The sequence below is a fragment of the Bombus pascuorum genome, chromosome 13, assembly GCF_905332965.1.
Source record: "Bombus pascuorum chromosome 13, iyBomPasc1.1, whole genome shotgun sequence".
Taxonomy (NCBI): Eukaryota; Metazoa; Arthropoda; class Insecta; order Hymenoptera; family Apidae; genus Bombus; species Bombus pascuorum.
In genome coordinates, this window is record NC_083500.1 from 2194110 (window position 1) to 2208520 (window position 14411).

Here is a 14411-nt window from a genome sequence, read left to right on the forward strand (position 1 = left end):
AAACTATGTTCGAAACTTGGATCAGAATTTGTGCATGGACATATTTAAAAATATGAACTTTGAAATATGCACGTAGAATGCAAATTAATAGCACGAAAGATTAGAAAATTCATTATACAAAGCTACTAGGTAGATCGGAGTATTCGCTCGAGTAATATTTGACTTTTACTTGAACAATTACTTCGGTCTATCGTTTAAAAGGATTAACCAATTAAGCTTATAACAAGCAGCATCGCGATTATTCTATTTATTTATCGAAAAATTGAATTCCGTAGATCCGTTATACCATATACATACACCATATACAGAACTAATCAGACAAGAGATTTATTATATTAATGATGCATGATCCTTATCATTGAATAAATCGTAAATCAATATTATCGAGTGTTTTCAAATGAAAAAGTAATTGTCGAATCACTGATTCTACAATTAAAATCTTAATACATGAAATCTTTAACACTATCTGCTGAGATAAGTGTGTCTGTCTTTCTCAGATTGATCTTATCTGACGTTCTATTACTTCTGGTAACGATTTCATATTTCCAAACATTTTTCCAATCTAGAAGCCTTGTTAAATGGAGCGAACAATATATTTCGTATCACGTAAATGAATCTTGATTGGTTTGTGTAGATACGATGCGATATATAAAAGAGAAGTGACGAGTAGTTTCAATCGAAAGCAGTCAACATGCGCATCTTCTTTCTAATTGCGACAATTTTTGTTGCGGCTGTCCTAGCCGTCGACGAAGAAGTTCTCCCTCCTTTGAAGGGGTACGTTTTACTTTTATACATATATGTATATATGTATTGTTTCTTTTCTACTTTTGTTCGATGATTATTAACGATAATACGTTATTTATGCGATCGTTCATGCAAAATTGTAAGAAAGTGAGGAAGTTTTATCGTTTAAGTGCTCTTAAAATTTCGTTGCTTCAAACGGACGACTTGTGAAACAATTGATTTCGATGTGCATTCTCGATCAAACTTCCTTGTTAAGACAACATCTTTCTTTACTTAGAATCTTGGTAGAGAACTTTACACTCAAGTATAAGAGAAACAGACTGCTTCGAGAGAAAAGATTCGAATATCCAAATTTCTAATTTAATCTCGAATTACAAAGAGTATTTCGATTACTCGGATATCTCGTTTTTGCTAGAAAGTTATAAATCAAACGTAAGCACTATACCGTTAAAAAATTCATAGGATGCAGGCGCTCTCTATTTCCTACGAGACAGCCGAACAACTCTCGTTGCTGAAAAATTATGTGGACACACCTGGATTCGATTTTCTAAGAAGCACTCATGACCTCGTGGACGTTTTCGTGACGGCGGACAAAATCGAAGAGTTCAAAAATCTCCTTAAGCAACATCGTCTGAGTTATACGGTTCTGATCGACGATGTTCAACGACTGGTCATGCAAGAATTCATTGCGCAAGGAATGGAGCGCAAATTAAAGGCACTAACCAAGAACTATGCTGTTTCTGGGAATTTAACTTTTACTTACTATCCTAACTATAAAGAAGTACGTAAGCTCAAAAAATCTAAACGGTTATAGATTTTAAATATAAGTAGATCATAGTTGAAAAAAAATTTATGCTAATTGAGGTTTAGGAGCCCGTTCGAGCTATCAAAATTTAATCTTATTTTTTAATGAAATACATTTTATTGAAATTATTTAGAGGAAGGGACGGGCCATACAACGATAATAAAATAATAATTGTTTAAAATATTCACAGGTAAACGAATATCTAAACTATCTAACGAACACTTACGGCGATGTAGCCTCCTTAATTACCATAGGTAATTCTTACGAAGGGCGATCGATGAAAGTTTTAAAGTTGTCGACGGGTGGGCAGAATAAACCGGCTATTTTCATTGATGGCGGAATTCATGCCAGGGAATGGATCGCTCCAGCAACAGTTCTTTACATGGTAGATTTGATATTGACAAGTCACAAAAATCTTTTGAGGAATATCGACTGGTACGTTCTACCAGTTTTGAATCCGGATGGCTACGAATTTACGCATAGCAAATCCTCGGTAAGGACATTTCATTGGTAACAAAAATTATCCATCTTATCAAACCATTCGAAGAACTTTTAACCGGTACATATTTTACAAAATGTACTTTAGAACCGATTGTGGAGAAAAACAAGATCACACACGGGAATGACTTGCAGGGGTGTCGATGGGAACCGAAATTACGATATGGAATGGATGAGTAAGTTTCCATTTTTTATTTACAATACAATATATCTAAGGCAGATGTCTTACGAAACCTTGTGTTCGATGAAGAAACAAATCGCGAATGACGATTTAATTATTAGCAATTAATCGTCGTATCGATCGATTAAAAACCTGTCTAAATGATTGCACGTTCCTCTTTTATCAAATGATAATTCCAACAAATGAGGCTAATTAATATTTCAATGATAGTGATATTGTAACGTGTGTAAACGACCAGGCTATAGATAGCGTGTTATCAACATCGATTCAAACATCGTTCGATTGATCGAGAAAAAAGTTTCAATAAGAAAATTACAATATTTACCACAAAAGAGAAAAGGAGAAATATTTCCTAGAAGAATTTTCTATACCTGTTCACGTGCAAATTCAATCGAGATTCATACGGTCACGATTTTAATATTAAGTTGTTCGAAAAGTGTCTTTCTTTTACGGAAACGTCTTTTACAACGATGCATCTTTGTACGAACATGAAATCTAATCTGTCGAACGTTGTGATCTTTATTCTGATAGAACAAAATGGATCATACGTAATTCGATAAAATAATATAAAGCGGAAAATGTTGTGCATCCATTATTTCCTTATAAAACGAAAGAAACTTTTCGGACGACCTAACAAATACGATTCGTTATGCAAACATATTTGCAATAGGATCGGAATGTTTTATCGCTGTATTTCGAAATTATAATAGATATTATATCGTAAATTAATTAGCGACATTTTGTTTGGATGACGATATAAACAATTTCTAGCTGGCAAATAACTTCACAAGAATGGGGCCGTTAACACGTTTCTCTCTTTATCTTTCTCATATATGTATATGCCTCCTACTACGAGAAATGTACTGTGTCACGGTTAACTCAACTATTGCTCTCTCTAACTTTTCTTTGAAGTGTAATTATCTGTCGTTCTCCAGACAAGTTACGATCGGGCGTGATAAAAACTTGCTCGTTATTTCTCTACCTCTTTTCGTTTGATAAGCCGACTTTTGACAGAGTGTGTGAGTTATTCGGTGACGTAACTCGGACGTCGATCGTGGATTTCGTTGCGCTCACAATGTCACCTCTTTATTCACGCTCTATCGAAACGACGATTTCGGAATATCAATCTTACGTGACATTTGGTTTAATAGCTATAAACGTTTTCATCAATTTGAGATGCCGATTCACTCTTGGAATGGCTCTAACGATTATTCGAATTTATACTGATCGAGGAAGTGGATATTAATTGTATCGAGGAAATACTTGTATCAAGGGTTAGGATAAATTAGAAATTCTTTGCTTCTTGACTTATCACTTATACGAGGAAGTATAGAAAAAAGTATGGAAATTGTATTTAACTTATCCAACGGTATACGTTCAAACGAAATGCGACACGTGTCAAATTTATTCATTTACGCCATTTCTATGATTTAGGTACATCTTGATATTCCACATTAACTTTACCGAAAACATTTCTGCTTGTTAATTGAAATAATTCGCAGCATCGAGAAATTATTTCGAGAGTCATTTCCAGCTTTAATTTTTCTCATTTGCTAAATTCCTACCAAATAAAAATAGGTCGAAACAAAGGTGATAGCGAAGCAGCAAGTCTCTAAATTCAGATACCTCTAATTGGTCCTACCATTTGAAAGTTGCTTGTTACGAAAAATTCGTAGCACCACTTTCTCGTATTAAAGTTCTTGCGAGGAAATTCGACGTGTGTTATAAACATTTTCGCTAGTTTACTTTCAACCTGCTGCTCGCTTGGAAGATTGTTCATTTTTCACTTGATGCAATTTTAGCTTCTCTTATTATATAAAGTGAAGCACATTTCTTTCAAAAATAATATTTTTTAATTATTAGAGAGACGATAGCTACACAAGGGGAATTATCCTTCATATTTCGTTATTTTTATTAATTAAAATATAATTATATGTTTGTAGCAATTGGTGCCTCCAACAACCCATGCAGCGATACTTACGCCGGGCCTAGACCATTCTCCGAGCCGGAAAATCAACACTTGAGAGATTTTATTTTGGCACGAAAAGGACAGATCAAGGCCTACCTTACGTTCCATTCCTACGGCCAGGTAACTGATCAAATTTTAATTAAATAGGATCAAGGAATACTGATTTAATTTTTTGAACATTCCAAACAATTTGAAAAGCGACATATTTTCATTCCGCTTGCTGGTCACGTATTCGTATACCGTAAACTTTTACTAATCGAAAAATTAATTTCATCATATAAATACAGCGAAATGTTGCACGTTCGAAATTTTATTGACGTGTAAACGTGATTTAGAATACTTAAAAGTTTAGTGGAATCGGCACGTTATTTTCTATTAGTAGGCGAATTATCAAAGTAACGTTGTACGTAATAAAATATTGGAAATATAACTTTTACAGTACATCTTATACCCTTGGGGCTGGACGTCTAAGGTACCTTCTAACGAACCAGAACTGGTTAGTAAATTTTTCTAACAGGTGTTAATCGCATCTACGAAGTTCTAGATGTTTTGTTATTAAGAATATCTTTATTTTGGTTGTTCCAGCGCAAGCTTGCCATCCAGTGTGCAACAGCTATCGCCAAATCTCGTAAAACTCAATACACTTATGGAACTTCTGCCAATCATCTGTGTAAGCAATTCTTTCGAACTGATCTTACTTGCAAGATAAAAATCGAAATCTATAGTCTTCCATAAAATTTCTGTTACAAGTAGCACGTCAAGTCAAGTAGCTGTTATCTCCTCTTCTTATCTGTATTATCGTTGCTTATACAATTTATTTATTTTATACTTTTCTTTTGAAATTATTAGATCCAGCTGCTGGAGGCAGCGATGATTGGGCTATGGGCAAAGCAGGTATCAGCTTGTCGTACACTTACGAATTACCTGGTGGAAATTATGGATTCCTGTTGCCAGCATCAGAAATCAAACCTGTTGGTATCGAGACATTCGAGGCTATCAAAGTGATTCATCAATATGTCACGGAGAAATACGTTTCGCATTAGCAAACGCGTAATACCGTGGATCATCACGCTTGTTGTATACAATACAAAGTATTCTTTGCTCTGTTGCATCAATTCTCTATAGGGAACACAACTGAGAACCTCGAAATAAATTAAACCAAATAAATTAAATCAAATTGCTTATGTATCGTTCGTCTTTGTTTTGTCAATTGTTTCTCCGAACTATTTTAATACATTGACAAATAAGTTGATTAAATAAATCAAGTAAATAAGTAAATTAGTTAAATCTATTAATGAAGTAAATAAATCAAACGAATTGAAATAGTTGATCTGACTTAATCACGGTACACGAGAGATTAATTCTTACTAAAATTATCTTTAAAAAACAAATAGCTTTCAGAGATCATTTAAACAAGGAAAGTACAGAGCGTACCCCGCCTTTTCATAATAATTAATCATTAAGGTCTTCTTGTAGTTTCTCGTTGACACAAAAGCACGACTGATCTCTGATTGCGTTAAAAATCCCTGAGAAAGAACGGTCGAAACGAAAGGGGACGTGGCATGTTTACGTTTACGTTTAAAGATGAAAAGTACACCGGCGAAAACAGGCATGCATTCACGCGACTGCCTTTTCATCCGTGAAACGAAATAGCTATTGTTCACTGTGGTATACAACCCTTTTCTACGACGACCACTTTTAGTTTTTCCTGCGTTTTTAGGTGGCTATTGCGCGAAAGCGAGAGTACCTGGGGAAACGGAAATGGTAGGAGAAGCTCAAGGATTTGGTCGGGCTGAAGTGGAACACTTAGCACGTAGAGCCGGCCGAGTATCGTGCCCAAGCTCCTTTTCGCTTATTCCTGCCCTTCCTGGCCGTGCTTCGCGTTCGGTCTAATTGGAGAAACAACAGACTCATTATCCGTCGACTGGAGCACGGACGAGAGCTCATTTCGTCTCAGAGGGACTGAGGACACTGAGTCGTAAAATTTTTGTATAACGAGCCACTCTGCTGGTCGCGTACATCGAATCGGTCGCAGAGGCGACAGAAACTGGTCCGTCCGCCTTTGGCGATGATAGAAAGAACATCAACTTATCTTTCAGTTGAGGCTTCGCGTAATTGGCGCGGTTAAGTCGGACACCGTTTCGTAGAGGTCATTTTCTTTTTCTTATTTCTTGGTTGAAGCACGGTTTTCACTTCTTGACGCAAGTGGAATGTGAAAGATTGTCGTTAGGTACCAATGATCGTCGCAGCTTGTGTCTGATAATTTAAAGCAAAAATTGAATGCACAACCTAAAAGTATTTCGATGATCTCGTGATTTTATTTGATTTTTTCAGTTCATACAGAAAGAGTCAAAAAATCATCATTTTAATCAATCACCGAGCCCATTAAAAGACTTAACGTATTTTATTCAGATGATAATGATCCATAAAACATCGTTCATATATATATATAATATATATATATTTTTATAGGACTATGAACAAATAACCCTTGTTTCTAAGATCTAGTCGTAACTTAACATAGATAAATGTATCCTTCGTGTTTTTTTATTCCTTTACGAAGAAAGAACGCAGGAAGAAAAGCGGCAGAAGTTTCGAGTTCTCTTTTGAGGACATTTCGATCGATGTTGTGATTCTTTTGATCTTCTTTTTTCATCGGTTGATGACGATTCTTTTCCTCTCTCTTTCTCTCTCTCTCTCTCTTTCTCTCATTCTCTCCCTCTCTCTCTTTTTCTCTCTTGTAGCCATAATTTTATTTTTACAGGTATACTCGCTGCATACAGATAAACTATATAAACCACTCTTTAGTAAATGATTAAGGTAGCTTAATCTACACATCGCTAAGGGTACGGCAACGCATTTCCTCGTCAAGTAAGAATCCAGCTTGTCATTTTATCACGATCAGCGCTTTCTTCGTGGCTCCAATGAGAAATGCTTGCAATATACGATCTGATATGATTCGAATTCGTTGAACTACGGGAGTTTGGTCTCTTATACATATTACTGGAAAATAACTATCGAAGAATTTATAGAAGAAAATTGCTGGGTGGACTTTTCTTAATACTTAACGCAACCTTCTCTACTTAAGAAAATCACAAAACAATGATGGGAGAAAGTTTCAAGTTGTTCAACTGTCGTTTCGCCCCCCTCTTTTTTTTCAATCGTCGACGATGCAAACGGAACAGTAATATCTGAAGTTGGTTTATTTATCTGAACCTGGAAGTGTGACGATGAAATGGAAGAACTCTTGTCAGCAACCGTATAGGGTAAAGAGACGTACGATTTGATCGATTAAAATTTTCCAATAGTATTATAGTTTGCGATTTCCTCGTATTCAACGAATCTTTTCCTTAAACTAGACTGTCGCTTTGACACGAAACGTTTCAAAATTTCAATGATCAAATAATCACCGAAAGAAAATATATATAATAAAATTACACCCGTTATGTTGAAAATCTCATTTCTCATGTCGAGGAAGAGATCACTAATTTGATTGCAATCCTCTAGGGCTGTCGAAGTTATCCGCAACTTCTTGATCATGTTTGCTCAATTACGGAATCACGGAAAAATCTCGTCATTCCTGTCTGATGCAAACAATCGTGCTCTAAAGCCTTATCACTGCTCGGATAATCAAAATATATGCGAATATGTGTACAAGATTAAATAATAACAATAATAGTAATAATAATAATAGCAACAACAACAACAACAATAATAATAATAATAATAATGATAAGGATAATAATGATGATGATGATGATGATGATGATGATAATAATAGTAATAAGCTGTAGAAATATTACAAATACATATAGTCAATGTTACCTACATCGTATCAATAATTGATGTGTAAATATTCTTTGATTATTGATACGGTGCATGTAACGATTCCGATGTGATTCATCATACTTATACCCCATCAGGCTATTTCATTTCGTCTCTATTAGGATAATTACATTACAATATTACAATAATAGATACACGTAATAAATTATGTAAATAATACATATACGCCTACGATAATAAATATTATGCTTAGCGAAATTAGCATAGGCAAAACCCGCGTGTTCTTATAAAATATAAAACGTTTAATCTTTACAAGCAAAGTCCTTTAGTACCTTGGAACCACAAAACTTCTAATGCGACCACTTCGTCGAAAAAATTTCCATAAAAATTTTGATATTTATATTTCATACATCCGTTGCGATTCCATTCTTATTGGAACATCAATCAATGTCATTTAGAATTCTTCACAGATTGTTGTTTCAAGGTACACGAATATCGGTCATGCCTTATACGTATTTATCTTCGTTTTGGTAGATGCATTATGTTATAAACCGAAATTCATACATTTCCTTACAGATCCTTTATACATATATGTATACGAGAGAGAAATAGAAATCTGTGGTACGGATATTCGCAGCCCTAGTCTTTTCTCTCTAATTAAACATCGATCGTCGTAAATCGAGTCGAAGTTTTTCGAGGAATAATCATCATGAACGCTTATCATTTCGGTATGTCCAGGATTAGCTGGATATTTAGAGTGATAGAATTTTACGATGTTCAACGATAATGACACCTATAAAGTTAACTCCATCTCGTTGCATGTACGTTATTCATCTTTGACCACTGATCCTTTTTTCAGTAAGATGGAAACTTTTTATCGATAGTAAAATAAGCTTGTACGACTTTTAAGACTGAAAAGTGTTACACTTATGATTTTTTCTCTGCTGTTAACTATTATATACGTACAATGAAAGGAAGAATCTGTAACTCTAGAATCGATACATGTGATTGCGAGTAACCACAGTCGTAAGAAGACTCATATCATATTCATAAATTAACTCACAGGGTTGTAGAAAATATTCTTAAATATTTAAAAATTGTTCTTTTACGATCACGTAACGGAAAGAGATGCCAAATGATGATTCGATATATTTATATTTGTATATAGATTTTAATTATAAATAATAGTACACGAAGAACGACAAAATTCTCAAGAAACATACTTGCGAGTTGCAATCACGAGCACGATATGTTGGACAACATCAAAGATGACCGTATCCAATTCCAAGTTCATGACGCTATTATCTTTTACATGTACGTCGCGTTTTTCACGACGAAGCCAGTTATTACCAGTAACCGTAAGTAGATTTTCGTTTTCTAATCGATTATACTAAATTGGACGATGCTTGCCTCTGTTCGTTTTCGCTGGAGAAAAAGAAACCGCATTCACACACGTTCTCATCAAAAATACACGTTTGATATGCTAACCGTATTTTTTTTCCTCGCGATTAATAAACCGACACTTTGTTCTCTTGTGTGTACTTTTTTCTCTCGCTCTCTCTCTCTCTCTCCCTCTCGTGTTCTCTCTCTTTCTCTCTCTCTCTCTCTCTCTCACACACACACATACTGTCAATTCTATAAAATCAACTTCACATGGCGGATCTTATCTACCTTGGAAATTATAATAGAATTTCTTGTTTTCTATCTGTTTCTTTTCTTTGTTTCTTCTTTCTTTCTTTTACGATCAGTCATTGTCACCCATCTATTACCAACCGGATCGAAAAATGTCTTAATCATTATGCATCGTGGCGGTCAGCTCGACGCTAAATCAGCATCAGATTTAGGCAAAATTTATATCAATGCGATCGAAACTGCCCGCGGAGTCAAGAACGTTTCCGGCGATTTAAAACGTTCCGAGGTTCGTACGAATCTTTCCCCTAATTAATCCTAGGAAACGTAACTGCTACCGTCTTTACGCTAACTTAAGGTTAACACGAATATTTACAACGTCCTAAACGGTAATTAAGCGTTGACGATTAACATGCCCGGCCGAGAACTAATCGACTTTTTATTATCGAGCTATGAGATATACGAAAAACAGTTCAATTTATTTACAAATCGTATTTGTAGATCGGAGATCGCACAGCTGTCTTTCCTCGAAGTATAAAAGACGTTATCGCAATGATCGATATACAAGAGGCAAACATTATTCTTCTAAATTTAAATGCGTTAAAATTGTTCACTTTATCCAATTGTGGAATGGAAACTCTGGCTAAGCTTTTAAACTAATTGGAAATTAAATGGACTTCGTCCTTATTCTATGAAGATACGTAATTCTATATTTCTTCTTTTCAATATACGCATGAATCACTGCACGGAATCAAAGCGCCCGCCGGAAGTAATTAAAAAATTAAATGGACAATTGAATTTATCAATAAATATTTCCTCCTTCATAATCTTAACTGTGTCGTATGAGCATGTATTTATTGGGCGTGATATATTTTTAAAGGTCTCTACAGGAGCAACCGTATTACTCGATTGGAGTTAATCTTGGATTCAGCACGGTGCAATTTAAAGAGTAAAATCCAGACGTAGCTTTCTTCGGAGAATTAAAAAGGAACGCGATTAATTAACTAATTCTCTCAGAGAGCAACGGACGTTCTCGTTACTGTGCGATCTACGCCGGTGCCGGGACTCCGGAAGACTACTTGTAATTTTCATAAAACGCTACCACAAACGGACGGCCTGGTTTTCACCTATTCTCAACGACGCTAGAAAAAGAATCCATTAACGTTGCACTCTACTTAGGAATCCTCTGTGGCGTCTACTTAAAAAATCTTTGCCCGTCTCGCGAGATAGATAGCAAGCTGGACAAATCTTAACGAATCTTCTGAAACACATTTTACGCAACGTTATCCCTACTATACGCGGCAATCATTTTTACGGTAAAATCGATAAGAGAGTTAGTATCGCGTCACAGATAACGAATAATACCGTGACTAGATGAAATTTTCCGAATGTTCGATCGTCAAGTGCAATTTTCATCGAATAGAATTCTCGTACTATGTGTTTCACGAATGTTATCGAGTTCGAGTTTGGCTGTCATATTTTATACGCGTTGCGAAAATACGTGTGCAAAGAGCGAAATTTTTAAGGGAAAAGAAGAAAAAGGAGAGAAGAAAGAACGAATAAAGAAATCGGCGCTTTATCGATCCATTTTTGAAGACTAGATTTCATAGAGAAGGGAGCACAGGAGAAAAAAGAAAGAGGATTAATCGATGAAATGGACGTAAATGGAAGCGAAACGGTTTAAATCTTTCTCGTTCGTCGAATCCTCGGGGCGATTCGAAATCCATCGATACTAAATTCGCCAAAATAGGTCCCAGATCTGGCATGAGACGACCCTGAATTATTTGTTAGGCATTTAGCTATATACAGAGGGGTGTGTTATCCTTAAAGGAGATCGATATGTCTCATTGGTGGCGTTGGTACAGGAGTCCCTGGACAGGGAAAACCGTGTTGCAATGTCTAATTCTTTTTTCGACTTATTCCTTCGCGGACAAGGATCCATTAGTCAACGCCATGACTGGGCCAGAACTTCCCCTCGAGTTCGTGTCAGAGTTGAGTTCCAAGGACGAGTCCTGCAACGTACAAGGCAAGAGTAACTGTAGTAATAAAGGATACGGTACATTATGAAAATGATTAAAAGTTGTTGGTTCGTAATATGTTTCACGAAAAAGCTAGATAAAACACAAAGCTTGGTGAAATGAATTACGTATTAGAGGAACGAATGGAACGGATTAAAATTTCTATAAATATTTTATTTAATATTTATTTTAATTAATTAAAAAGAAATACCTGCATATGTCTTAATTTTATATTGATAGTAAGTAAATAATCGCACAGCAGTTTTATTTTGAAAGAATGCAAAATATTTTCCACCAATTTAATATCGAACTTTGAAATCACATTAAGAATCAGAGAAGAAAGATTTACTTGGCTGGAACGCGTTAATAGTCAACCGTGAAAGCAATCGTATATCTCAGTGGTGCGTGAAGCTGCGGGAAAATCGCAATGAATTTTTCCAAGCGTGTATTACGACGTTGCTGTAAGTGCATCGCGGAGATCTTCGAGCTTGATCGCGAAAGCTATAACACGTTTACGTGCGGTGATTACGCGGATACGACGGTTTCGCAAGACCATTTGCCAATGATTGTCTCGGTGAATGCGGAACCGAAATGGCACAACCGGCTACAGGAGCATTCGGTCCCGTTCTGATTTATTGCGGAAAGGAAGCTTTCCTCTCGCGTTACCACGCGCGTGTTGATGCCTTTATGACGATACCGCGATGATACTTGTCATCGAACGGTCGTTACTGTCTGTCATTGTACGGATTCAGATCTATCATTGCGAAGAAGATATTAGGTGGCGAAGAATGACACCGTTTTAATGTTACAACAATTTATTTCGTTCTGAAATCGGAATAATGTCCTGTCAAATTTGATTTGAAAAGAACTCTGTTACCTTGCTTTTTCTGCAAAAAGATAAGGAGCTTTGCGATGGAAATTGTATTTTGAATTACAAGATTAAAAGTCAAATTTGTAGCAAGTTAATCTTAATTTTGATTCCAATTTTCTCTTAGAGTAGACTTGAAATAAAAATTAGCAGATCTAAATATCTTCTTTTGATCATTTGATATCATTAAATCTCAAAGAGAACGAGTTATTATAAAAGGCCGACTGAAACCAATAATATGATATAAAAATGAATGAGTTTATATTCGATTCAATTATGCACGATTCATACTATGCTTTGCATGTAAAATTAATAAATGTGACTCAATGAAATAAAGGAATTCAATTGGAATTTAATTTATCCACTTTGGAACACCTGAATATTACATACCAATACAAATGTCGACAATAAACGCTTTGCAAATCAAACTAACATTTCTCTGAAATTCTATTACTTTATATTTGCTTTCCCTTTTGAAGTGGCATGTGATAGAATATTATTCCGATTCCAAAGTAAAATAAATTTTTTAAATATTCCGCCTATGCTAAAGTATGCTGACAAATATGTCCGTAGTTCTCTCTGATTAACACATTACGGGTTTTACAATTAGGAAAAGACACGTATAATGTTAAAAGTTTACTGTGAATTGATGCGAATTCCACGATATACATATCTCAACATTTGTACTAACATCAACGCTAACAAAATCCAATGAATTGATATTTATTATAGTTAAGGAGACGCATATCTGTGCGATCCAAATGAATTAAATAAAATTTAAGGAAGAGAAAAATCGAGCAGCACTTACAATGCTGAGGGCATGCATGATACAAGCTTGTGTGGTATTTTCAACGTGAATCAGCTCGTCACATTCTTCATGGTCCAGTCCATTTACATCAGATCGTATCTTAATCGGAGACAAAGCTGCTTCATTGTCCGTTGATTTGCCGCTGTCAGGGGACGGCAATAATTCGTGTCCATCCAGATCTTCTTCTTCTGCGCGTTCTTCGCAATCCGATGCTTTGGTTTCCTGTTACAACCATTATAAAACGAAACGATTCTTTATATCGTTCTAGATATCTTTTTCAAACGTCAAACGTCAAACGAAAGAATACAAAGCAAAAATAATTGGGATAAAGATACGTATATGTACGAAATAATACGCGAACAAAATTACACAAAAGATATTATATTTAAAAATATCCTTAGAATCGGAAATATGCGATCAATTGAGTGCTCTAGCTCGACCTGCTTCACTCTTCTTTTGTGCTGAGATAGTAAAACGACAGGCGATAGCCCTTGCTTGATGCATATTATACTACTATACTAGTGATAGGATCTACATACCTTTATCCGGTTGGCTGACCAAAGCGCATCTATTCTACTTTCTAAGTTTTTTATTTAATCCTCTCTTATCTGCTATGTATTATATTTATTATTATATCGTATGCACCTATTATTAATAGAGTATTGTTTATTACATATACTAGAAAATTATTATATATGTACATAATTAATCCTTTTAATGATTATTTTTATTATAAGAATTAATATATATTAATTCAATGTGCTGCGTAAATTCAGAGCGCTCTATTTTAATGTTTTTGACGATGTCACAGAGATTGATCTCGATTCAAATTGACTGCATGATTAAACGGAAAAATTATATTACACCACAGGAATGTTTTATAATTAGGGAGCGGGATCACTCTAACAAACGTTTCTAACACGCAGCGTTACCACTTTAAAGTGCTCCGATTGTTACTATATTAATAATTATTCGCAATTATTCGTACATACTTGCAAATCAATTATCTTCAATTATTTTAACTATTCTGGGAAAATCATTTCTGAACAGTTATTCTGAACAGAATAATCATTCGAAAATCCTTTAAATCCTTCAAACAGTATAT

General features: G+C 35.2%; 2 protein-coding genes across 4 annotated transcripts in view; one reads left to right on the plus strand and one right to left on the minus strand.

The window, feature by feature from the left end:
- The first annotated feature begins 644 nt into the window (after positions 1 to 644).
- On the plus strand, positions 645 to 5390 carry LOC132913086 (carboxypeptidase B-like). The gene is made up of 8 exons (XM_060971044.1): positions 645 to 774; positions 1207 to 1525; positions 1740 to 2042; positions 2136 to 2223; positions 4172 to 4317; positions 4637 to 4693; positions 4783 to 4867; positions 5047 to 5390. Exons 1-8 carry the CDS (start codon positions 692 to 694, stop codon positions 5238 to 5240), a joined length of 1275 nt encoding a protein of 424 aa, XP_060827027.1. The 5' UTR covers positions 645 to 691; the 3' UTR covers positions 5241 to 5390.
- Positions 5391 to 6877: 1487 nt separating this feature from the next.
- Positions 6878 to 14411, minus strand: part of LOC132913452 (uncharacterized) — a 248495-nt gene continuing 240961 nt past the window's right edge. For all 3 annotated transcript variants that reach the window (XM_060971827.1, XM_060971826.1, XM_060971825.1), the window contains 2 exons: positions 13307 to 13528; positions 6878 to 11624 (listed from right to left, as the gene is read on the minus strand). In XM_060971827.1, coding sequence (XP_060827810.1) covers positions 11529 to 11624; positions 13307 to 13528 — 318 coding nt within the window. In that variant the 3' untranslated portion in view covers positions 6878 to 11528. The remainder of the gene's footprint in view (positions 11625 to 13306; positions 13529 to 14411) is intronic.

Coding starts and splice junctions, on each gene's coding strand:
- LOC132913086 (XM_060971044.1), top strand. CDS start 692: ATGCGCATCTTCTTTCTAATTGCGACAATTTTTGTTGCGGCTGTCCTA. Junction 2,043..2,135: donor TTACGCATAGCAAATCCTCG/GTAAGGACATTT, acceptor AATGTACTTTAG/AACCGATTGTGGAGAAAAAC. Junction 4,868..5,046: donor AACTTCTGCCAATCATCTGT/GTAAGCAATTCT, acceptor TGAAATTATTAG/ATCCAGCTGCTGGAGGCAGC.